Source organism: Mytilus edulis, chromosome 6, assembly GCF_963676685.1.
Source record: "Mytilus edulis chromosome 6, xbMytEdul2.2, whole genome shotgun sequence".
In the NCBI taxonomy this organism is placed as follows: Eukaryota; Metazoa; Mollusca; class Bivalvia; order Mytilida; family Mytilidae; genus Mytilus; species Mytilus edulis.
In genome coordinates, this window is record NC_092349.1 from 73,974,313 (window position 1) to 74,000,185 (window position 25,873).

At 33.0% G+C, this 25,873-nt stretch overlaps 2 protein-coding genes across 5 annotated transcripts in view; one reads left to right on the plus strand and one right to left on the minus strand.

Annotated features, from left to right (window-relative positions):
- The window catches only part of LOC139528383 (acyl-CoA dehydrogenase family member 10-like), a 113,209-nt gene extending 107,700 nt beyond the window's left edge, over positions 1 to 5,509 (minus strand). For 3 of the 4 annotated variants that reach the window (XM_071324354.1, XM_071324351.1, XM_071324353.1), the window contains exons 1-4: positions 5,411 to 5,509; positions 1,746 to 1,928; positions 968 to 1,116; positions 191 to 385 (exon numbers count right to left, since the gene is read on the minus strand). In XM_071324354.1, the coding sequence (XP_071180455.1) occupies positions 191 to 385; positions 968 to 1,116; positions 1,746 to 1,920 (519 nt within the window). In that variant the 5' untranslated portion in view covers positions 1,921 to 1,928; positions 5,411 to 5,509. Of the gene's footprint in view, positions 1 to 190; positions 386 to 967; positions 1,117 to 1,745; positions 1,929 to 5,350 lie in introns of all 4 variants that reach the window. The other variant, XM_071324352.1, reaches the window with a different exon arrangement.
- A 3,190-nt stretch (positions 5,510 to 8,699) lies between these two features.
- LOC139526608 (uncharacterized) lies at positions 8,700 to 17,016 on the plus strand. The gene is made up of 4 exons (XM_071321767.1): positions 8,700 to 8,705; positions 9,836 to 10,245; positions 14,638 to 14,902; positions 16,091 to 17,016. The coding sequence occupies exons 1-4, from the start codon at positions 8,700 to 8,702 to the stop codon at positions 16,139 to 16,141; spliced, it is 732 nt and encodes a 243-aa protein (XP_071177868.1). The 3' UTR covers positions 16,142 to 17,016.
- Positions 17,017 to 25,873: the final 8,857 nt, after the last annotated feature.

A 25,873-nucleotide genomic window follows, 5' to 3' on the forward strand; every position in this document is an offset into this window, starting at 1 on the left:
CTTTAATATGAATGTATGTATTAAAAAGTAAATATTTCAAGATATTTCTCTTATATATTAAAACAATTGTCAACATATTATTTGTGACTTTTTGTCCTGTGACTTTTCGTCCTACCAAATTTGTGACTTTATGTCCTGTGACTTTATGTCCTGTGACTTTCTGTCCGTTTACCGTTTAAAAGCCCCTTACCACATCAAATAGAGGTTTAAGTTTTGATAACATTCCTGAATCATTTCCTGGTTGTTTCCAGTTATTTGTGATGATTGCTGTCTTCATGCCTTCTTCACGTATACACTTAATAGCATCTATAATCTGTGGAAATGGATTTATAAGAGCAGCATGTAGGGAAACAAACATGTCTGTCATGTCAACTTCCTGGCCCATCTGTAACAAAAATACAAACAAAAATTTCAATCTGAATTACTTCCCTTTCATGAATTTAAGACAAATACTGAAAAATGAAAAAGCATGAATTTATACATTTTTTTAGATTTAGGAAAGATTTTAATTTTATGGATCCTTGTTGATTTCATGGTTATGATACAGACTGTTTACAACTCTTTAGAAAATTCTGTTTGTGTTACATTGTCGATAAGAAAAATGAGGTGATACACAATGTCAATGGCTGCAAGGACACAGTAGACTCCACTGTATATCTGTACATGTTGTGTAACAATATTTTATTTATTTCTTTGTGAGTTCCCTAGACTTCGGATTTTCCAGTGTACATGGTCTAACCATAACTTAATTTAAAATACAGCCCTTTGGTTGACAACTAATTCATTAACATAAGCTTCAAATGACATTTTCAAAAGCTGCCTTCATCATGTTCATTTGGGATAGCAAACCTGTAAAACAAAAATGCATTAAATATTTTGTTGTAGTTCCTTACAAGACAATTTAAAGCTTAGGTTAATAAAAACAATTTTTCAGGTCTTAAAATATTGTTTCTATTAATTTTTTTACCTCCTTCGAACATTCCTTGTTAAAAGCCTCCATAAACTGTGGAAAGGCCAATTCTCCTGTTTCTAGTTTTGACCACGCCCCTTCATCACCATTTCTTACTATCATTCTACCAATCAGCCCTGCAGGTAAACCTTTACTTTTCTCAAATTCTGAAAGATGAAAAGTGTCCATCTTTAAACATCTTAAATAACAAAAGTTCTTGTAAAAATGAGAATGGAAATGGGGAATGTGCCAAAGAGACAACAACCCGACCATAGAAAAAGACAACAGCAGAAGGTCACCAACAGGTCTTCAATGTAGCGAGAAATTCCCGCACCCAGAGGCGTCCTTCACCTGGCCACTAAACAAATATATACTAGTTCAGTGATAATGAACGCCAAACTAATTTCCAAATTGTACACAAGAAACTAAAATTAAAATAATACAAAACTAACAAAGGCCAGAGGCTCCTGACTTGGGACAGGCGCAAAAATGTGGCAGGGTTAAACATGTTTGTGAGATCTCAACCGTCCCCCTATACCTCTAGCCAATGTAGAAAAGTAAACGTATCTGTTTGTCAGAGATGATCTCCTTGAAAGGATATTTGAGCAAAGCTACCACACAGAAGAAATCCATATTTCATGATAAATCAGTCAAGCCTTAAATATGTCAATGTATTGGTTTAGAACAAAGCAGGGTAAATATTCATATTACATTAACATGTTCGTGTCCAGAATCTGCATTTTATTTGCTCGTGAATTTTAAACAGCCATTATCATCATCTTAAATGGTAACTTACCTCGAAAAGCAATCATAGGTTGGGGTACAATCACACCACCTAAATCAAATATGACTGCTTTAGTGACAGGCATGCTTGTTTTCTGTGTACAATAAAACAAAGAGGGGATAACTCTTCTTGATAACACTTTCTGACTCTGCTGAAGTCTGGAGAGGGCAGTAAATGATTTCAACATTCTGCCATCTGTAAAGAAAACAACAGATGTTTGAAATAACATACTGCAAACAAATGAATAGTATCCCTGCATCGAATTTTAGTTAATTAGTAACAACATGTTCTATACATTATAAATATTTTAATGTACTATTAAACTATGTGTATTTGTGCACTGTTTTTCATATTTCTGGAGATAAAGAGAAAGTACTAAACATAACAATAAATATCAAATTAATATCAAGCTCATGTTTTAGGCGATAAGTCACAGACTTTCGTAGCAATTTGCATAGAATAGTGTATTTTCATAAAATGAAAATAGAAAATAAATACAAGTAGCAATTAAAATAAAGCTACAATATGTTTTTATTACAAACTGAAATTTCATTTAGGTGTACTCTTGCATTACAAGAGGGAAGATATGTCTTTCATTCAGTAATAAGTTGTTTACAAGACAATTTATATGTAGAGGTACTAAGCACATAGGTGATAGGAAAAATTGTCAAGTGTTCCATAGAACTCTGTGTTTCCTCTGCTATTGCTGCTATTAAAATAAAAGTGTAATGATGAGTGCCAAATACTAAGTTAAAGTCAATTTATCAGTAAATAGAAAAGGCTGTTAATATTCTAAATATATTCGGATTCTATTTCTCAATATTGAAGAAGATACATGCACAATCTGCATTACTGTCCAAGTTTCATAACATCCCATAACAGTTTAATAAAGTTATTGATGTCTAAAAAATCACTTATTGTGACTCTTCTGCTATTGCTGCTATTAAAATAAAAGAGGGGGCGAAAGATACCAGAGGGACCATTATTCTCATATCACAGCTTAGAAGTGATCCGACATATAAACTGATAAAGAGAGACTTCACAATGTCTGAGGAGAAGTTATCAACAAAATCCCAATTGCTGGAAGGTCAAAAAAAAAATTTAAAAATATAAAAGCCTTTCACAAGGAGTCATAATCATTTGAACTAGTTACTGTGACTGCAGTACCCAAATTTTTGACCTTATTTTTTTACCTTTTATGTCTGTTTGTTTTGTTCACACATCATTAACAATACAATGGAGTTTTATACAACTGTCATACAAGTGAGAGATTTAGCTAGCTGTAAAACCAGGTTTAATCCACCATTTGCTAATGAGAAATTTTAGAAAATGCCTGTACCAATTCAGGAATATGACAGTTGTTGTCAATTCGTTTGATGTGTTTGAACTTTTGATTTTGCCATTTGATTACGGACTTTCTGTTTTGAATTTTCCTTGGAGTTCAGTATTTTTGAGATTTTACCTTTTTCATTGGTAGATCTGCAAATAAGTTAATATGATGGATTAAATAGTGTCCCCCATGAAATTTTGTCCATGACAGAATTTTATTAAAAAATATTGTCCACTTCTGTGTAAAAGTGTCCCTTGAAAAGATATTCTATTTTGATCTTTGATATAATTTTCATAGTGAAATTATGTCCAAATTGCAAATTACAAATAATTTAATTTACAAAAAATAACAAGACATTTGTTTTTAAACATAAATATTTTCCAGATATCTTATTACAGGTCTTATTAACTCCAAGATGGCATTCACTCTTATTATGTCAATATGTATATAAAACATTTCATTTTTTTGAATTTCAAATTGCTTTGCCTTCCTACTAAATGACCTTATTTCATTATTATTAAACTTTGGAGGGTATTGACCATCACATAAAGGGTTATATAGCTGTTTATATTCACCACTTTCCATTTTTGTTTATATCTGTGTTGTCTTGATTTAAATTTCAATTATGATTTTTTAACTAATTGATTAAAACATTTCAATGATTGCTAAATTATTTCCCTTCTTTAGGGACAGAAAAAAATAGCTACACTATGAAAAATTGTCCCTTGTGACACATTTTTATAAAACATCCATGCAGTGGGTCTCATTGGGATCTAAGCATGACACGGATCACCTATTTTTTGTAAGCGATGAACTGTGAAATCTTGATCTTTATAGGAATACGGTGATACATCCAAGGATATCAATGCACCATGCATGCGTCAAGTAATTTACTTAAGTGGGGCCTCCCTTACAATTTCGCTAAAAGTTTTAGCTGGTTCTTCTACTGTCTGAATTTTGGTGAAATTTATCTGGTGGTAGTAGGTTCCAGTCTTTAATTGTATTAAAATTTGGTATGAAACTGTATTTTAATGTGTTGGTTTTCGTTTGAAGTCTGAGGAAATGTTGACTATGCATGTTCTTTGTTGTCGTTGATGGTTTTTTCAGTTGGTGACAGATGGTAAATTTGCTTGGCTGTGTATACTTTTACAGAACAGGATCAGTCTGTTTTGTGTTCAGCGGTCTTTTAATGATGGTAATTGTAGTTGGTCTAAAATTGAAGTCATTCTTCCTGGTTCATAGTTGTAATTAGATGTTATGAACCTAGCCGCTCTTTTCTGTACATTTTAATTTCCATGAGCTGATCTCAATTAAAGATATATTTGATGTGGGTCCCAGTCGGTGCTTGCATATTCTAGGACAGGTCGTATCAGTTGTTTAAATACCTGGAGTTTAACTTCAAGTGGACATGCTGATAAGTTTCTTTTGAATAAACCTAATGTCCTATAAGATTTGTTGCATATCTCATCTATGTGCTTTCCCCAATGTAGGTCATTTGTGATGTAATTAACTCCTAGATAAATAGCTGTTAAAAATTGGAGTCCCGTATCTTTTAAGTGTATTTAAATGGTGTTATTTTCTTCTTTCGATTCAATGTCATCATGTTGCATTTAACTAGTTGGAATCTCATACCCATATGGCCCGAGACCACAATTGTCGTCCCTTGATTTTCGTTGTTTACAAATATAGTCCCTAGTGTTGACAGTGGGTTACTTGCCATTAATTTTTATAACCCTTCCAAATTTATTTCTCCATGTTTAATGCCTCAAATTGCAAGTAGGGGGGTGAAATTACACTGTAAAAAAAGAAGCTGTCAAAAGATTTCAAGACGCCCTAAAGATAAAATAGTCCATATTTTGAGTTAGAGGCGATGATTATGTTTTCTATAATTTTGATATAATTTGTCCCAAAAGTAGTACAACACACTGTAAAAGTTTCTTTGAGAAAGCGCAGGGGATTTTTTTTATTTTCATTTATGTTCTAAAAGAAATGCACTACGAAATACCAACATGGCAATGTGTCGCCCAGTTACCAAGGGTATTTATATCTTTCTGAAGTTCTTTACAGTCATCTTCATTTTGTATTTCTCTATAGCATACACAGTCTTATTTCTGATGTTACATCTTCTGCTATGTCATTTATAATATGGAAATATAGGTCAAGAAGACACAATTTCATGGGACACTTTTTTGGCTTACAAATAACCATGAAATACATGTGCACCTGCATGCATGTTTGAGTTGCATAAATAATAAAGTATGTACACATGCAAAAACACATTACTTACATCGAAATAATGGATAAATATGTTGATAATACAAAGAAAAGGGATTTAGATAAAAATTACCTATCTCTAAATATCAGGTTAATATTTAGGACACTCCACTTTTTTTATCAAATTTGAACTTTGGACTTGGTTATTAGTTGTATCTAAAAATAATTTTGCCATACTCAGTATAAAATTTACTTCATGATGCTGATGGTGATTTGTTTTTTAATTATAAAATATTTAAAGAACGAACAGTTTTAAGAAGGGAAAATGAGTGACCTCAATTTTTTTTAATAAAATCAATAGGTATAGCATAACGACTGTGTTTCGATGCAACAAGTTCTGATGTATCTATACTGCAGTAGGTAGGTCTACAAAACTTTTTTTACGGAAGTTGCGAAGACCAAACAGCTTATGTTACTGGAGGGTTTCTTATCGTCGAGTTGCAAGTTGCGAGTTACGAAAGTCGAGTTGCGAGTTACAAAAGTCGAGTTGCGAGTTACAAAAGTCGAGTTTCGAGTTACAAAAGTCGAGTTGCGAGTTATAAAAGTCGAGTTACGAGTTACAAAAGCCGAGTTGCGAGTTAAAAAAGTCGAGTTGCGAGTTACAAAAGTCGAGTTGCGAGTTATAAAAGTCGAGTTGCGAGTAACAAAAGTCGAGTTGCGAGTTACAAAAGTCGAGTTGCGAGTTATAAAAGTCGAGTTGCGAGTAACAAAAGTCGAGTTGCGAGTTACAAAAGTCGAGTTGCGAGTTACAAAAATATTTTTGACACGAATTTTCAGGTTTAATTCACATTTGCTAAACAAAGCATGCATGTACCCGAACTTAGTTATTACCGTATTTGCGTATCATACAATGTCCCCATGCCTGTCACACGGTTTTTGAATTGATCTTGACCTTTTTATGGATCAGTGAACAAAGTTAAGTGTTTGTGGTCAAGTCCATATCGCAGATACTACAAGCAATAGGTCTTCTATGTTTGATATATGGAATGATTGTAAGGTGTACACCTCCCAACTGGCAGTTGTCATTTGAACTTGACCCGCTTGACCTCATTTCCATGGTTCAGTGGTCAGTGTTTTACTTTTTGTATTTCGCAGATACTATAAGTATTCAATCAATTTGCGCCAAAATAAAAAATAAAAACATTTACGCCATTGAATAATACAGGTACAACTTGTAAGTACAGGTAAATAGCATAAAAATAGTTTTATTCAAAAGATAATAACTTTAAAGCAGTTTTGATTGCATAATAAAGCATATTTCTAGAATCGGTCATCTCAGTTCTGTTATAAATTAACGACATAATCAAAACTAAAAGAAAGCACTATACACTATAATAGTTAAACAAAAGTTTTTTCTAACACAAGACATGAAAGCAATGGGTCGGACGTACTAAAACACTGGATAACTACCTATATGTGTGTGGTTCTAGAAAGCATTTCCTCTATATAAAAATGAGGTATGATTAGCAATGAGGCACTATCAAGGTCAAATAAAGTGGATTAAAGCCTTCATAGACAACCGTATGGCCTTCAAAATACATTCTTTGTAGTCTGCTATAAACGGCACAAACATGAAAAATGTAAAACAATCCAAATTTAAAAATCCAAAAACTAACGGAAACCGTTTTACTAACTTATAATTGACAATCTTAAACATGTGAACACTTTATAATTTTAAACCTAAGTGACTCAGTTTTATAAGTTACCCAATACCCAGGTGGAATACTTTAAAAAAAAATCTTATTCACGATGAAGCAATAAACATTTTAAACTTAAGAAATAATTGATGCAAGCTATACTTTATTGTAGTTTTAACATGGGTATGCATTATATTCGTGATTGTTTTTGTCCGAGCGATAGTGATAGTGATTCTAATTAGGACAATTAAGGTAATTATTATCTCCGATGTGTATACTATAGGTGTAGCCCGTTTGTAAAGGCTCTTCCATGAACCTCCCTTTTTCGTTGATAAACAAGCAAACGACTGGCAATGTGATTTTTTTTAATAAATTCTATATAACTTTTGGACTATTTTAGATCTGTCTATTTCTAAAATTAATTCTTACATACTTTTGATTTTTTAACCCTGTATGCTAACATTGCCCATGTGAAATTTAACGACAAAAATATGTGACGCATAAATATTCTGACGTCAGAAACAACGAAGCAATGAGTGTGTTTTTAATTTGATAGATGCTTTTGTGTTCTGTTAAATTGTTTCTTTTAAAATTGTAACACGATGATGACTGTTGTACCCATATTTTGACTATTTTATTTATTATGTCTGTTAAGTTCACGCATCATTGTAAATATAACGGAATTTGACGAGACTATTGTACAAAGTGAGAGGTTTAGCGCTATAAAACCAGGTTTAATCCACCATTTTCTACATTTGAAAATGCCTGTACCAAGTCAGGAATATGACCGTTTTTGTCCATTCGTTTTTTATGTGTTTTGTCGTTTGAGTGTGCCATGTGATTAGATTTGATTTTCCTCTGAGTTCAGTATTTTTGTGATTTTACTTTAATTTTTTCATAGGTAGGAGTTTGAACAGCCAACATGAACGGTTTTCGTACCCAGGTCAATTATGTCAATACACCATTTAAGAGTTTAGAAGTGTTTTAAATTAATGAAATATATTAAATGCATGGCAATTTGATAAAATTCACTATTCTGCAGTAGTCAATATACGCATGTGCAAACAAATTTCATTAGATTTATAGAGCATAGGTTTATTCACAAAGCAAAAGGAGCACTTCATATTAGAATTTCCAATTAAATATTACATGTAAAATGACGCAAATGAAGTTTTTACAGTAGTATCTTTGACAGCTACATGTATAGACGACAGCTACATGTATAGACTAAAGAATAAAAAACTGGGAATGATTAAAAGAGACAGCAACCAAAATATACAATTCAACCAAATGCCAATAACCTTCAACACAGCAAGAAATCACACACCTAGAGGGAGTCCCGAGCAGGCTCCGAAACACAATGTTATGTATCGCTAGCTTAAGAATATTGACGCCATTCTATGCTTCTATATATACAGATGAACCAAAATAGAAATATATACAAGAGCTAACGGTTCCTGACTTAGGTCAAGCACAAAAATGCAGCGATTTTAAACTGGTTTTGTGCACGCCCATTATTTCCCTTTCATTTCTAACCAATGTAGACAAATATAATTTTAACGCCCACAATTTTGAGTGTCACAGACAAAGAATAAATTTTGCGGTCCCTAACGAATATTTCCCGGCTCTGCAGCTGCCCCAAAAAGCCAATCTGAACGAAATCTTCAGAAGGGGTCTTTTACATAATATATGTACTATAGTTTGGTTGCTATCTCTCTTTAAACGATGACGGTGCTAGCTATAAAATTTAATAATAATTTAAAATCTGCAAACCATCCGCTGTATTTCAAAAGGCTGTCTGCTATTTCAGAAAATACTATTATACTGTACGTAGTAATTGTGTAATCAGTTCATTTTATTTTTAACAAGAGACACAGATGAAGTCTAAACAACAACAAAAAATCAACAATACTGTAAACAATTCTATAAGCAATCATCATTCCAAAATGTTAAACAGTTACACCGAAAATTTAAATAGTTTCGTTTCTCCATTTTTACGCAATTCGACTTTTGTAACTCGCAACTCGACTATCTTAACTCGCAACTCGACTTTCTAAACTCGCACCTCGACTTTCTTAACTCGCAACTCGAATTTCTTCACTCGCAACTCGACTTTTGAAACTCGCACCTCGACTTCTGTAACTCGCAACTCGACATTCGTAACTCGCAACTCGACTTTTGTAACTCGCAACTCGACTTTCGTGACTCGCAACTCGACTTTTGTAACTCGCAACTCGACTTTCGTAACTCGCAACTCGACTATCTTAACTCGCAACTCGACTTTCTTAACTCACAACTAAACTATCGTAACTCGCAACTCGACTTTTGTAACTCGCAACTCGACTATCGTAACTCGCAACTCGACTTTTATAACTCGCAACTCGACTATCGTAACTCGCAACTCGATACTCGACAACAAGTGAATCTCATGTTACTGCAGATGATGATTAATCCTTCGTTTAAGAATGAGTTGTACTTCTAAACGAAAATATTGTAGTTTGTACATCAATTAAACAAAAAACAGTATGCACTACATTTTAGTGAGTCGTGGTCATAGATTTTCTAATTATTCTTTCACAGCAAAAACTTGACAACAACGGACCAAAAATATTTCTAATATGTTGAGATGAAATAAAGTTGTGACTTATTGAAGTTTAGCAGACTCACAATCATTATACCGAGGATGAAATTTTGCAGACATATTAAATTTTCTACAAGTCCATTATTCTGTTCCTATAAAATCATATGTGCCATAGTTGCTGCAGTCTTCTTTCTAGAAATAATCATATTTCATGAAATAGTAATATATGCATACATCCAAGGACGTATATATGTTAGTTATACGTCCTTGATACGTCCAGTTTCAAAAAAGTTTTACTCCATTATATGACTCTAGCAAAGGGACTTTCATTGAAAAGATTACAGTCAATAAATTTGCTAAAAGTGTTATTTTTTCAGCAAAATTTGGTGATTTGGCGTCAATTTTACAAGACACTGTAGAAAGGGTGTACATAACATATCCAAAGGAAAACCTCAACAAATCAATAGCCACCTTTAAACTGGACACATCACATTCAGGGGAGTTTTTATATCTTTATCGAAAAATTCTTGCAAGAAGTCGATTTCCTTATTCCGAATTGATAGTTGATATCGGTGCTAATGATGGTTTCTTATCCAGTAACTCATTTAACTTTATTCAACATGGATGGAATGCTGTCCTTGTAGAACCTCTGTCAGAACAGCTTCATCTTGCAAGACATCATTTATCAAGGTATTAATATAGATTTAACAAAATGGTTTTGGTGGTCTCAGTGTAGACTCATTGCCTCGCCTGTGTACATGTAAATTCCTATAGAAATAATGAATATAATTTTTAATTTTTAACAATACTGCTATGCCAGAAAATAATCATCAACCAGTTGATTTTTAGCTCACCGGGCCTGAAGGGCCAAGTGCGCTTTTCCCATCACTTGGCGTCCGGCGTCCAGCGTCCATCGTCGTCGTCTGTCGTCGTCCTGCGTTAACTTTCACAAAAATCTTCTCCTCTGAAACTACTGGGCCAAATTAAATCAAACTTGGCCACAATCATCATTGGGGTATCTAGTTAAAAAAATGTGTCCGGTGGTAACCCGGCCAACCAACCAAAATGGCCGCTATGGCCAAAAATAGAACATAGGGGTAAAATGCAGTTTTTGGCTTATAACTCAAAAACCAAAGCATTTAGAGCAAATCTGACATGGGATAAAATTGTTTATCAGGTCAAGATCTATCTGCCCTGAAATTTTCAGATGAATCGGATAACTTGTTGTTGGGTTCCTGCCCCTGAATTGGTAATTTTAAGGAAAATTTACTGTTTTTAGCTCTCCTGGCCCGAAGGGCCAAGTGAGATTTTCTCATCACTTGGCGTCCAGCGTCCGTCGTTGTCTGGCGTCGTCCGTCGTCGTTAACTTTTACAAAAATCTTCTCCTCTGAAACTACTGGGCCAAATTTAACCAAACTTGGCCAAAATCATCATTAGGGTATGTAGTTTAAAAAATGTGTCCAGTGACCCGGCCAACCAACCAAGATGGCCGCCATGGCTAAAAATAGAACATAGGGGTAACATGCAGTTTTTGGCTTATAACTCAAAAACCAAAGCATTTAGAGCAAATCTGACACGGGGTAATATTGTTCATCAAGTCAAGATCTATCTGCCCTGAAATTTTCAGATGAATAGGACATTTCTTTGTTGGGTTGCTGCCCCTGAAATGGTAATTTTAAGGAAATTTTGCTGTTTTTGGTTATTATCTTGAATATTATTATAGATAGAGATAAACTGTAAACAGATATAATGTTCAGCAAAGTGAGATCTACAAATAAGTCAACATGACCAAAATGGTCAGTTGACCACTTTAGGAGTTATTGCCCTTTATAGTCAATTTTTAACCATTTTTCGTAAATCTTAGTAATCTTTTACAAAAATCTTCTCCTCTGAAACTACTGGGCCAAATTTAACCAAACTTAGCCATTAGCATCATTGGGGTATCTAGTTAAAAAATATGTCCGGTAACTCGGCCAACAAACCAAGATGGCCGCCATGGCTAAAAATAGAACATGTGGGTAAAATGCAGTTTTTGGCTTATAACTCAAAAACCAAAGCATTAAGAGCAAATCTGACAGTAAGGAAAATTGTTGATCAGGTCACGATCTATCTGCCCTGGAATTTTCAGATTAATCGGATAATCGGTTGTTAGGTTGCTGCCCCTGAATTGGTAATTTTGAGGAAATTTTGCTGTTTTTTTGTTATTATCTTGAATATTATTATACATGTTATAAATAGAGATAAACTGTAAACAGCAATAATGTACAGCAAAGTAAGAACTAAAAATAATTCAGTATGACCAAAATAGTCAATTGACCCCCTAAGGAGTTATTGCCCTTCATAGTCAATTTTCAACAATTTTCTTAAAATTTGAAGATTTTCAATAACATTTTCCACAGAAAGTACTGTTATAGATAGAGATAATTGTAAGCAGCAAGAATGTTTAGTAAAGTAAGATCTACAAACACATCACCATCACCAAAACACAATTTTGTCATGAATCCATCTGTGTCCATTGTTTAATATTCACATAGACCAAGGTGAGCGACACAGGCTCTTTAGAGCCTCTAGTTGGTTATTATCTTGAAAATGATTATAGATAGAAATAAACTGTAAACAGCAATAAAGTTCAGCAAAGTAAGATTTACAAATAAGTCAACATGACCGAAATGGTCAGTTGACCCATATAGGAGTTATTGCCCTTTATAGTCAATTTTTAACCATTTTTCGTAAATCTTAGTAATCTTTTACAAAAATCTTCTCCTCTGAAACTACTGGGCCAAATTTATCCAAACTTAGCCACAATTATCTTTGGGGTATCTAGTTTAAAAAATGTGTCTGGTGACCCGGCCAACCAACCAAGATGGCCGCCACGGCTAAAAATAGAACATAGGGGTAAAATGCAGTTTTTGGCTTATAACTTAAAAACCAAAGCATTAAGAGCAAATCTGACATTGTAAAATTGTTAATCAGGTCAAGATCTATCTACCCTGAAATTTTCAGATAAATCGGACAACCCGTTGTTGGGTTCCTGCCCCTGAATTGGTAATTTTAAGAAAATTTTACTGTTTTTGGTTATTATCTTGAAAATTATTATAGATAGAAATAAACTGTAAACAGCAATAATGTTCAGCAAGGTAAGATTAACAAATAAGTCAACATGACCGAAATGGTCAGTTGACCCATATAGGAGTTATTGCCCTTTGTAGTCAATTTTTAACCATTTTTCGTAAATCTTAGAAATCTTTTACAAAAATCTTCTCCTCTGAAACTACTGGACCAAATTTAACCAAACTTGGCCATAATCATCATTGGGGTATCTAGTTTAAAAAAATGTGTCCGATGACCCGGCCATCTTACCAAGATGGCCGCCATGGCTAAAAATAGAACATAGGGTTAAAATGCAGTTTTTGGCTTATAACTCAAAAACCAAAGCGTTTAGAGCAAATCTGACAAAGGGTTTAAATTGTTTATCAGGTCAAGATCTATCTGCCCCGAAATTTTCAGATGAATCGGACAACCCGTTGTAGGGTTGCTGCCCCTGAATTGGTAATTTTAAGGAAATTTTGCTGTTTTTGGTTATTGTCTTGAATATTATTATAGATAGAGATAAACTGTAAACAGCAATAATGTTCAGCAAAGTAAGATTTACAAATAAGTCAACATGACCGAAATGGTCAATTGACCCCTAAGGAGTTATTGTCCTTTATAGTCAATTTTCAACAATTTTTATAAAATTTGAAGATTTTCAATAACATTTTCCACAGAAAGTACTGTTATAGATAGAGATAATTGTAAGCAGCAAGAATGTTTAGTAAAGTAAGATCTACAAACACATCACCATCACCAAAACACAATTTTGTCATGAATCCATCTGTGTCCATTGTTTAATATTCACATAGACCAAGGTGAGCGACACAGGCTCTTTAGAGCCTCTAGTTGGTTATTATCTTGAAAATTATTATAGATAGAAATAAACTGTAAACAGCAATAAAGTTCAGCAAAGTAAGATTTACAAATAAGTCAACATGACCGAAATGGTCAGTTGACCCATATAGGAGTTATTGCCCTTTATAGTCAATTTTTAACCATTTTTCGTAAATCTTAGTAATCTTTTACAAAAATCTTCTCCTCTGAAACTACTGGGCCAAATTTATCCAAACTTAGCCACAATTATCTTTGGGGTATTTAGTTTAAAAAATGTGTCTGGTGACCCGGCCAACCAACCAAGATGGCCGCCACGGCTAAAAATAGAACATAGGGGTAAAATGCAGTTTTTGGCTTATAACTTAAAAACCAAAGCATTTAGAGCAAATCTGACATTGTAAAATTGTTAATCAGGTCAAGATCTATCTACCCTGAAATTTTCAGATAAATCGGACAACCCGTTGTTGGGTTCCTGCCCCTGAATTGGTAATTTTAAGAAAATTTTACTGTACTGTAAGATGTACAAACACATCACCATCACCAAAATACAATTTTGTCATGAATCCACCTGCTTCCTTTATTTAATAGTCACATAGACCAAGGTGAGCGACACAGGCTCTTTAGAGCTTCTAGTTTTTTGTAATTAATCTATATAAAGAAGAGAGCAAAATTTTTTTGGCAAATTTCTATCTGTGGCTTTTAAAAGAATTTTAAAGCTTTTTGAAAATGAATACAAACAAATTGACAAAATCATAAATGCAAAAGAAAACAAACATCAATGGCATGAGAGCTAGACAACATGAACAAGATAAATAATCTTTAGATATTAAGGGGAAATAACTCAAAATATATCAACTGTTTCACTTCTTTGAAAGGTCTCTATTTATAAGCTAAACTTTATATTGAAGTTGACAATAAGTTTTAAGTAAGATCTGAAAAATTTAATCAATAGCTTCAAAATGATTTTCTTTTTCAATATACTGATTGCTACTACATGTATATTTAAGTGAGATTTTTTTATTGCATTAAAACAGTATTTTATTAAAACAAATCCTTTGAATATTAACTTTACTTAAAATATACATTTCATCATACTTTTTAAGCAATAGCTTTAAATTATGTACTTTTTATATTTTGTATAAAATAATTTTTCAGATATATAGATGAATACAATGAAAAGAAGCAATATGTTCAATATGTAGAGGCTGTCTTGGGAACAAAAGATAGAACAGTCAAGCTAATTATCTCCCCTGATTTAGTTTCAATTGAATCTCATGTACTTAGAGAACATGATTACGATGGAACTAAGAAAGTTGTGAGAACAGTGCCTGGGATATCTGTTGGAAGATTTGCTGAGAAATATGACATTCCTAAAAACTTTGGTATTCTGTCTATAGATTCTGAGGGACAAAGGAACAAGGTATATTTTGTTTTTAATTAGAAACACTACTAATAGGGGCGGATCCAACTATTTTTTAAAGGGTGGTTCCAAAACCAGGATAAAGAGGGGGAGGTGTTCCAGCTATATTTCCCCTTTCAAATGCATTAATCTTCAAAAAAAAGGGGTGAGGGTTCCAGCCCCAGAAAGCCAATACTGAGTTAATCATTTTGTGTGGAAATTAAATCTTTTGAAAAACTTTGTCCAAACAACCCTAATTGTAAATACAGGCTTTTGTTGTCTATGTTGTGTATTGTGAGCTGTTGTAAATTATGTCTTTTTGTTTTTCTATTTTTTTTTTTTGCCATGGCCCTCTCAGTTTATTTTTCGACTTATAAGTGCCCCTTTGGTATCTTTCTCTACCCATTTAAAGTTGACAGAGAGAAACAAACTCTGATCTTGAGCCGCAGCATACATTGCCCCTGCTTTCAAAATAATGTTCCATCTTAGTTTACTTGTTTAAATTAGTGGTCATTTTGTTGGTAGGTGGCCTATATATGGTCTAGATTGCCTCGGAGCAGATTTGTTGACAATTGTTTGTCTTAGTTTGTGTGTCTGTATTTATTTATTTTTTATTGGGGGGAGAGGGTATAGTGAATTTTGTAGGTTTAGTTTTGTACATGTACTGTCCATTTTTTTTTGTCATTCAAGTTGTGTTGTATGACTGCCAATGAAACAGATAAAAATAAGAGTTCAAATGAAGTGGATGTAAGCAATTTTAAACAACCGTCATCTATATATGGCCAGACAACAGATGATTGATATGAAATAAGAAAAACTAACAGTATAATTTATAACAAAACAATTTTATCTTAATATGATTACCAATGAGACAAATATAATGTATCCACCAGAGAACTAATGACATAGAAGTAAGCAATGCATGGTACATGTATCCTTGACATCTAAATTTTACAATATACTAGAAATTAATGCTTTTACTAAAAATCCTAAATCACTTAAAATGACATCTAACATATGATAAATTATCAGTTGCTATCACATTACATTTCTAGTGTAGAATAAAAATCACACACCTGAAATCAACTTATCTATGTATGAGTTTTGAATGTGCAATTGGTCTTTTTTCTTCTTTTTTTTTTTTTTTTTTTTACATCATTTGGAAATCTGTTAAATATAACTAATTAGTATGCCTTTTGTTTTCTGTAGATATTACATCAGTTTATAGATTTAGGGTACAAACCAGGTTACATTATCTAAGAAGATTTACATGAGAAATATGCTGAGACCACTGCTGAGTCAATACAATACCTGATGAGAGCTGGTTACAGGTATCTAACAAAGAGAGGATGGAATCTCTTGTTTGAAAATACTGGTATTAAACAGAAGTCATAACATGCAATATATAAACATTTGTATTTACCTCAATGTAAGTTGTACATCTCACAAAGAGAGGATGGAATCTCTTGTTCGAAAATACTGGTATTAAACAGAAGTCATAAAATGCAACATATAGACCTTTGTATTTACCTCAATGTGCATCGACATACATTTGGACAATTCTCAGGAATGATCAATTTTTTAAGGTTTTGACACAGATTGTTGCATATACTCCAAAACATACACATTACTGTTTGCATCCTCATTTGTTTTCTTTTATTAAACCCTCTATAGTTTCTATTCATCAATTGCAAATATTATCTACACTGTTATCTAACTTTGTAGCAGTTATAGGTGAACAGTATTTATACTATAAAGGAACACATTGATGTGATTTATACATAGGGACAAACATATTTGTATTCAATGTAAATAATTTGGAAATTAACAAATGATGATGAAACCTGGACATCCAAATCACTAACATTGTGACAAGTATTTTACTTTGACTGAAAATATGTGTATTTCATTCGAATTATATTTTATGTTAAGATTAATTGTGCACATGGTAACGTAACATACTCAATTGGCCACATGATATTAGGCTTTGAACTAGTTGACAAGAAAGGTGAGAACTCTCAGGTCAAAAGTGTCTTTTTATATTCTTTATTGTGCTTAGTTTAGATCTGATGCGTCAAGCTCTTTCCAAATGATGTTTTTGTTTGTCCATCTGTGGTGTTGTTACACCAGGTTCAACCGACCATTTTTTCTTTAAAAAAATGTCTTGTACAAAGTCAGGAATATGGTCATTGTTATATTATACATGTAGTTCGTTTATGTGTGTGTTACATTTTAACGTTGTGTTTCTTTTGTGTCGTTTGTTTCCTCTTATATTTGAGTGTGAGTTCACATTATTATAAGACGTGTCACGGTACTTTTCTATCCCAAATTCATGTATTTAGTTTTGATGTTATATTTGTTATTCTCATCAGATTTTGTCTAACGCTAATTTCGTTTCTGTGTGTGTTACATTTTAATGCTGTGTCGTCATTCTCCTCTTTTATTTAATGCGTTTCCCTAGGTTTTGGTTTATGACCCGGATATGGTTTTTTTCTATCGATTTATGAGTTTTGAACATGGGTATACTACTGTTGCCTTTATTTATACCACTGGGCAAGGCTATTTGGATTTTGATCGCTCGCAAACATATTAAACACTGACACAATCGGTATATGCATGACAGAAACCTAAATTTCAATGATTGTTGTTGATGCTGCACTTTGTGGTATTTGTAATTCTTTAATTGTAGTACATATCAGAATTGTCATTGTTTTCATTGGTCTTTGGTTTTGCTCATTGTTAAAGGCAAGCAAGTTGTCCAGTTCTTTGGCATTTAGTCATCTTAAAAGGCTGTTTTACTGGCAATCATTCCTCATCATCTGATTTTTACTAATAATTGGTTTTCTAATTTTGAAAAAAAAACTAATGATATATACTTATGATGGATGTTAAGGTGGTACCCAACACATTAACTAAAAATAATTTGGCTCGTTTAATTTTCTTAAAATTTTGACGAAGTATTTACTTTGACCCTTTTACAAAAATATAAAAATTTCAAAAAAATTGAACCAACCGTTTTATCAGAAAAATTACACTGGTTATATAGCAGTTTCACAAACACTTATTTTGATCATTGAGACGATTATTATTCCCTTAACAACACAACGTAATTAAAACGTTTAGCTGATTTTACAGAGTTATCTCCCTAGCTGTAGTGTTAGGTACCACCTTAAATACTTTTATTTGGTTTTTTTTTACCAAATATTTATCTTGAGTGTAAACGTACCACTTGAATGTTATTCCAGAGTTTTATGTCTTTGCACTGGAATTGGCATCGTATTTAATTATTGAATCATTGAAACAAGAATAGGTGCTATCATAAGGGATACGCTATTTAAGGTCACGTTTTTGGCCCCTTGAACAGATCGGGAACGTTCATCATGGTTATGATTTATAGAATATGATAAAAATGTAATTGCACAAAAATAAATATTTCTGATTTAAATGAAAAGATAGAAGATTGCATTTATTTAGAAAATTACAAACAATATTTAGTTCGCTACATTTCCAGATAGGAATATATTTGGCTGATAGGGCCATCTGAAAACTGCAATCTGTCGATGGATGAATCTCATAAACATTTGGGAAATTATATTTAAAAAAACGTGTTATTATAACCAATTTGATTGACTGATCCCAATCTGTTGAAGTCGAAAATAAAAAAAAAACTATGACTCAAGAAAATAGCATTTCTTAGTCTTATTCTGTCTTTATACATACATATGCCAGATAAAAAAATCAAATTTGCCGACAGGAAAAAAGTACACGGTTACCAAATGATATATAACTTAAAAAAAAAGATCGAAATCGATATATTAGAAACTATTATTGTTGACTTAAGGAGCCGTATATAAAAGCAGAGACTTTTTATACCAGAAAGTCCCTGATAAAAGTAATAAATATTGTGAGCATTATATAAATTTTATTAATAACTTTTATGGTATTGATTCAACATTTCAAATTTATGTTGTATAATTCTTATTGTATACAAAAGGGCAATTGTTTCTCATGACCTGACCAGGAAAGACAATTTCATGATTATAATATATTTTCGCACAAAACATACATGATATAGACAGCTATGTAAACGACAACGTCTGAATTGCAGACTTGAGACAGGCACATTCAGAATGCGGGGGTTACTGTTGGTTAGCGGCGTGGCTACTCTGTCATAGGTCAACCGTCCCATATGTCTGTTAACGTGTTTGTGACACATAGGGACTAAGTTCATTGCAAGATTCTTATTTGAGGATGTTTAATTAGAAGGGCACGTTGGTTGTTTTATCTCTACAGATTTAATCCAACATTATCTACAAAAGAAAATACCTGTACCAAGTCAGGAATATGACCATTCGTTGGATGTGTCTGAGCTTTTGATTTTAGGGACTTTCCTTTTTAAATTTGATGTGTCTGAGCTTTTGATTTTAGGGACTTTCCTTTTTGAATTTTTCTCGGAGCTCAGTATTTTTGTGATTTGACTTTTTTCTATATACTATGTTATAAACTTTTATTTTTAGTTGCCATTGGTACCAGTAACTTGCATGCAATCGCCAATTAAATAGAAGTATCGCTATCGTCATAAAACCTGATTGGTTCTATCGATTGGTCCTGGAACATAGTAGGGGATCTCATTGGGGGATTCTGATCCCGGAGCACGCTTACTGTTTTGTCAGATTCCCGTATCCCGCTTACACTATGTACGTAAGCAATTCTCATTTTTTTGTTATTTCCCGTGTCTCAAAAGACTTCATTTCCCGTTTTCACGGCACATCACGAGTCACGCTTACTAAAAATCGGTAATCCCGCGTCACGCTTAGAACCCAATGAGACCCACATAGTACTACAAGGCGATATGTTTTTGACCGCCACTTTGTAGGCATATAATCAGGATGACTGGATTCCGAAATTACCAAACAATTAGAAATATCAGTGTTTATAGGTGATCAAGGCAGACTTACTCTGAACAACCTTCCAATTTGTTCAAATAGTTATCAAAGGTACCAGGATTATAATTCAGTACGCCAGACGCGCGTTTCGTCTACATAAGACTCACCAATGGACATCAATGACGCTCATATCAAAATATTTATAAATCAAATTTCGAAACTTTATTGAAGTATAAATTACCTAAAGAATGCCCGAAGGGAAAAATGGCATGAACTCTGGCTATATCTGGAAATACACAGTCTGAATTTGATGTCCAAAACAACTATTTTTTAAAGCCTTGTGATTTTGTAATGACGATTTATAACAGAATACATTCAAAAACTCAATCCTAGGTCTCAGAGGTATTTACACATTAATGTTCACGTTGTTTGGAGGCGTGACCACTATAGGTCTCACTTGTGCATTAACGTATTCCATTACCATATTGGTGTCAAATAGGGACTAATTAAGCTACTTTAAGTACCGACGTGCCCATCAACTTCAACATGGCCTAATTTCTATTATAGAATGTTGACTGTCCTGATAGTTTCTAGAAAATATGAGTTTGAAAAAGCTTTAACGTTGACATATGATTATCTTTTTTTTCAATTAATATATGCTCGCCATGTGATTCAAACGTTAAAGGTGAACTTCATACAATTCATAGCAAAACTGCAGAATCTTTTATTTCTTGATAATGTTACCACACTTGACAGTTATCAAACGTTTATACGCTTTTGAGTTGAACACATTCTTCTTTTGCCTCCTTTTCACCAAGGTTAAAGTCAAGGTTAAAGTCATCAATATCTGTCATGTCGTATAGTGTCATAAACCTTGTAGCCATAATAGGTATTATCAATGAGAAGAGTAAAAATCCTATAATTACTGAAAGCGCGCCAATTATCTTTCCAACAACAGTCGCTGGAACCATATCCCCATATCCAAGGGTTGTCATGGTAACCACTGTATACCACCATGTTTCTGGGATGCTTGTAAAATCATTTGTATTTTCCACAAAATACAAGAAGTTAGACATAATGATAATCACCACGCACACATACATCATAAGCGCAAGTAAATCTCTTTTACTGAAATTCAATGTATATCCTAATACTTTAAAAGCGTGAATATGCTGTAAAATCCGAAATAGCCCAAGTACACGAAATATTTGAACGTATAACAAGTAATCCAAATGGTAGTCGTATACCTGTAAAGTATACCATACTATTGCGCATAATGTTATGAAAATGTCAAACATAATCAAGATATCTGTTAGGATTGTTTTTAAATTTGGAGAGCAGACGATACGACATAAAACATCAAGAATAAAGAAAGAGTTGGTCATATAGTACAAAGCGGAAATGACGTTTTCTTCTGTGTTTGAGTAAAAGCTTTGAAATTTGCTGGAAATCTGTCCTGGTAAAAATGATTGATGTACTATGTCAAGTGTTAATTCGAGCGTTCTGTTTGGAATAAAATCGTCGGTAATGTATGTTTGAGTTGTTGAATCATCTGGCATCGGAAATCTTTCAGTTTGCTTTTGAGTGGTTGAACCATCTGGTTTCAGAAATCCTCTCTTATGTAGTTGAGTTGTAAAATCGTCTGATATCGGAAGTCTTTCCTTATGAGTTTGAGTCGTTGACTTGTCTGATACCGGAAGTCCTTCATTATGTGGCTGAATGGTTGACTCGTTTGATATCGGACTTATTTCCTTATGAGTTTGAGTCGTTGACTTGTCTGATACCGGAAGTCCTTCATTATGTGATTGAATGGTTGACTCGCTTGATATCGGACTTATTTTCTTATGTGTTTGAGTGGTTGACTCGTCTGATACCGGAAGTCCTTCATTATGTCTTTCAGTTGTTGATTCGTCTGGTATCAGAAGTCCTCTTTTATGTGTTTGAGTGGTTGAATCATTTGGTATCAGAAGTCTTCCCGTATTTGTTAGAGTGGTTGAATTATCTGATATCGGAAGTCTTTTCGTATGTGTTTTAGTTGTTGACTCGTCTGATATTAGAAGTCCTCCCTTATATGTTTTAGTATTTAAATCGTCTGATATCGGACGTTTTTCCTTATGTAATGGAGTGGTTGAATCGACTGATATTGGAGGTAATCCCTTTTTTGTTTGAGCGGCTGAATCGTCTGATAATAGAAGTCCTTCCTTGTGTGAGTCAGTGCTTGAACCATCAAATATCAGACGTCTTTTCTTATGTGTTTGAGTGGTTGAATCTTCTGATATCGGAAGTCCTCCCTTATTTGTTTGAGTCGTTGAATCATCAAATATTTGAAGTCGTTCCTTATTATCTGATAACGGAAATGATGGAAGCAGTGTCGTATGAGTTTGAGTTGTTATTTCATCTAAAACCCAAGGTAAACTTTTATTTGTTTGTGTTGTTAAATTAGCTGACTGATGTAGTAGTTTATTCTTTCCAAAAAAAATCCTGGAGTTTTCTCTGAAAACTGGCAAGGTGCTTAAAGCTATCCCGAAAACGGCAGACAAAATGAAGAATGTTGACACAATAAGATATACCTGAAAGGTTGTATAAAATGTTATAAACTTTCAGATGAAATGAGTTAGATTGAGAAACTGTCTAAAAATAAAACTCATCAAAGATACAATAATTAAAAGTTATAATCCAGATACTGGTGCAGTGTTTTACTTTCGTGTATCGTTATATAAAATAGCATGATACTCAATAGACTTGAATGCAATACTAGCGCATTTCTCACATTAAGTTTTAGTCAACTACTAGTATGTTACATTAACGCATAACCATCTGGAAAGACAAAACCTTAACCACATGAATCAAAGCACTGACGTACTGCAGATAAGGATGACTATAAGATATATGCTAATATCGCTACACTGTCGTATGCTCAGTATTTGTATCAGTTAGTGTTACACGAAGCTACAATTGATCAATGACTTCCTTTTTTAATTTTCCTCGGAGTTCGGTATTTTTGTTATTTTAATGTGAGCAACTTAAAATCATCATCAAGACTGCATTCATAAAATTAACTCATCTCTCTTTTATGCAGATTAAAATCAATTTGGTAAAAAAACAAAAACTAAAAAAGATACCAGGCTTATAGATTATGGTATGCGTTTTAATTACACTAGGAATGCGAAAAGAAACCATCTTTAATTTACGATTTTTGTCTTGAAATCTGTACATTTATGCACAATCAATATTTAACAAAAAAAAGTTATTAGCAATATTAACATAATAGTTGTGCATGACTATGATGATATTCATATATAATAAAATATGTGAGGGCACAATTAACTTTAGTGTTTTTATTTTTTATACTCACTTTGCTTAACGTACTTTTAGTATTGAATTCAATAATGTCCCAAACAGCATTCCGCAATTGATGTAAATAAGGTTTATTTAGTTGTATTCTGCTTTGATCTTTGTCAAACTTCTTTTTCCTGTATGTAAGAAATTTCTTTATCATCGCTCTTTCATTTTCACGCTGTTTGTATTTAATATAACAACATGGACTTAATTCTTTAGTATCGATCTTCCAAAACTCAAGTTCTTCTTTAAATTCTACAGGGCACATTGTGTTTGGTATGTGCAGACTGGAACCTCCGAGATAATTAATAACTCTTTCGAACAATTCTCTGTTTTTGTAGTAGACATGTTCCACTTGGTCGGTTCCATTATATGAAATTAACTGTGATTTCTGAGATTTTGGCAATTTACATTGTACGTTCTTGTGTATTTGGTATAGCTTACCAGATACATTGAGAAGAACATTTCCTGTGGTATCCATCTCTATAACAATGACAAATACTATTGAAATGATTGAAAATGGTTTTAAAATTCACAATAACTATAACGGATAATAACTAATGATCAATAATTTATATTTATGAATAAAAGGACTCAAATCTACTGGGTATAATCAATTGAGGGAAAACAAATCCGGGTCACAAACTAAAACCAAAGTAAACATATCAACCATAAGAGGGAAAAAAAAGAAATACTGAACTGCTACAAAAACAAACGAAAACATACATAAAAACAAACTATTTTATAACAACTGCCATAGGTCTGACTTGGTACTGGACATTTTATGAAAAAAAAAAGTGTGTGGGTTGAACCTGGTATTGTGGATAGCCAAACCGCCGCTTATATGTCAATGTGAAGATTGTTTCTGAGGTTATACATCTTAAGTGGTTAACGAATCTTTAGGGCATATTGTATATGATAGATCGTTTAAGTGTGTGTTGCATTGTGTTACCCGGATTTGTTTTTTCTCAATCAATGTATTACTTTCGAACAGTGGTAAACTACTGTTGCCTTTATTTATATCACTTTCGTAATTATAAATGATGTTCTGTCACGGTATACTACAAATTTCAATAAAAGTTGCATTCATATATCTTGGTGAACTTGAGTTAACATTATTACTGAAAGTAGAAAGTCTGCTTAATATGTTGGTACTTCCTCAATATTGACACAGATATATTTCAACACTGTTTCTAAATTAATAAAAAAAAATCGTGAAATTTTATCTAAACATCTAGCAAAGTTGCTTAGTTTTTAGTTTTCTATGTTGTGTTTTGTATACTATTATTTGTCTGTTTGTCTTTTTCATTTTTAGTCATGGCGTTGTCAGTTTATTTTCGATTTATGACTTTGACTGTCCCTCTGGTATCTATCGCCCCTCTTTTACATATGGTCTTTGTGTACCTGAAAAGTCGTCTGCTCTGTAAATTGACCGATCGTGTTCTATTCTGGATCATTCTTCACAACTCGGCTGAATCCGTAAATTTATCATAGAATGAGAGTGGCGGATTCACCCGAGGATTGCCGATTGATTCTGGATAAGGACTTTATGCCTGATTTTTTATTCGAATGGCGGATTCATGCATGTATAGTAACTTATAGCTAGTCTAGCTACATTTAGAGTTCTAGCTATTTCCTCTGTTTTGACCTTGATTTATATCTTCTAAATGCTTTTTATTTATATTTTAAACATATTTTTAAATTATTCAGTAAGATATGAAAGGGAGTGAGCAACAGGTACAGCCTATTAAAACTTTCTCCCTATTACATGTACAAGGTATGATTAACAACTGTATTTAAAATAATATACTAGTAATATAGTGGAACATGCACACACGAGCAAATATATGTTTACAGTGTTACTTACTAAATGTAAAGTATGAATTTTATGATATTTTAATATCAGTAAAGTAATGATACCTTTAATATACATATGATTAAATGATAAGCACTACCGTCACTCAACATTTGTTATAAATGAGTGACGGAAACAGCATTAGCAAAATTACAAAATTCTCAAGAACATTCACCACAGAGGTTATTACCCTTGGGAGCCACATACTTTATTATAGAAAGAGACTGCAAGCCACACGAGAAACAGTTCTTCTCTTCCAGTTTCTACATGTATAAAACAACGCTGAGGATGGTTTTTAACGACCTTGACTACCTTTGTGGGTCTTGCACGGTCGGAATAAAGCTATAACGATGTATAATAAAGAAGTATGATTTAGGGTTATGGCTATTTTATTTGATCAATTGTTAAAATATGACTAGATACAAAATTTATCAACTTCTACTATACACAATTTGATAGTATTACATTGAATGAGCATGTTTACTAGTACACAAAAATCATTATCACTACAAGAAAATAGCTACATGTTTTTTTTAACATATTTATTTTCCAACCGAGATGAATGGGTCTTTTGCATTATGTTTCTCATTTTCAGCTCTTTCTAGAAATAAAATAAAATGCATTAACCGTGTTCAAATACTTACTGTGTCCACCTAATTTTAAAATAATCACTGTGTCAACACTCTTTGGTTTTTTGTTTTTTTTTATATTTTCCAATTGTTCTGCGTTTTCACGGGCATCTTATAATATAACTAAATAAATAAAAGAAGACTTCTTACTCGTGTGATCACATCCTAATGTGACGAGTAAATGTTATGTCGACACCATGTGATCACTATTTGATGTGATGAGGGAAATGTCAACACCATGTGATCACATCCTGATTTGATGAGTAAAATGTTTACATCATGT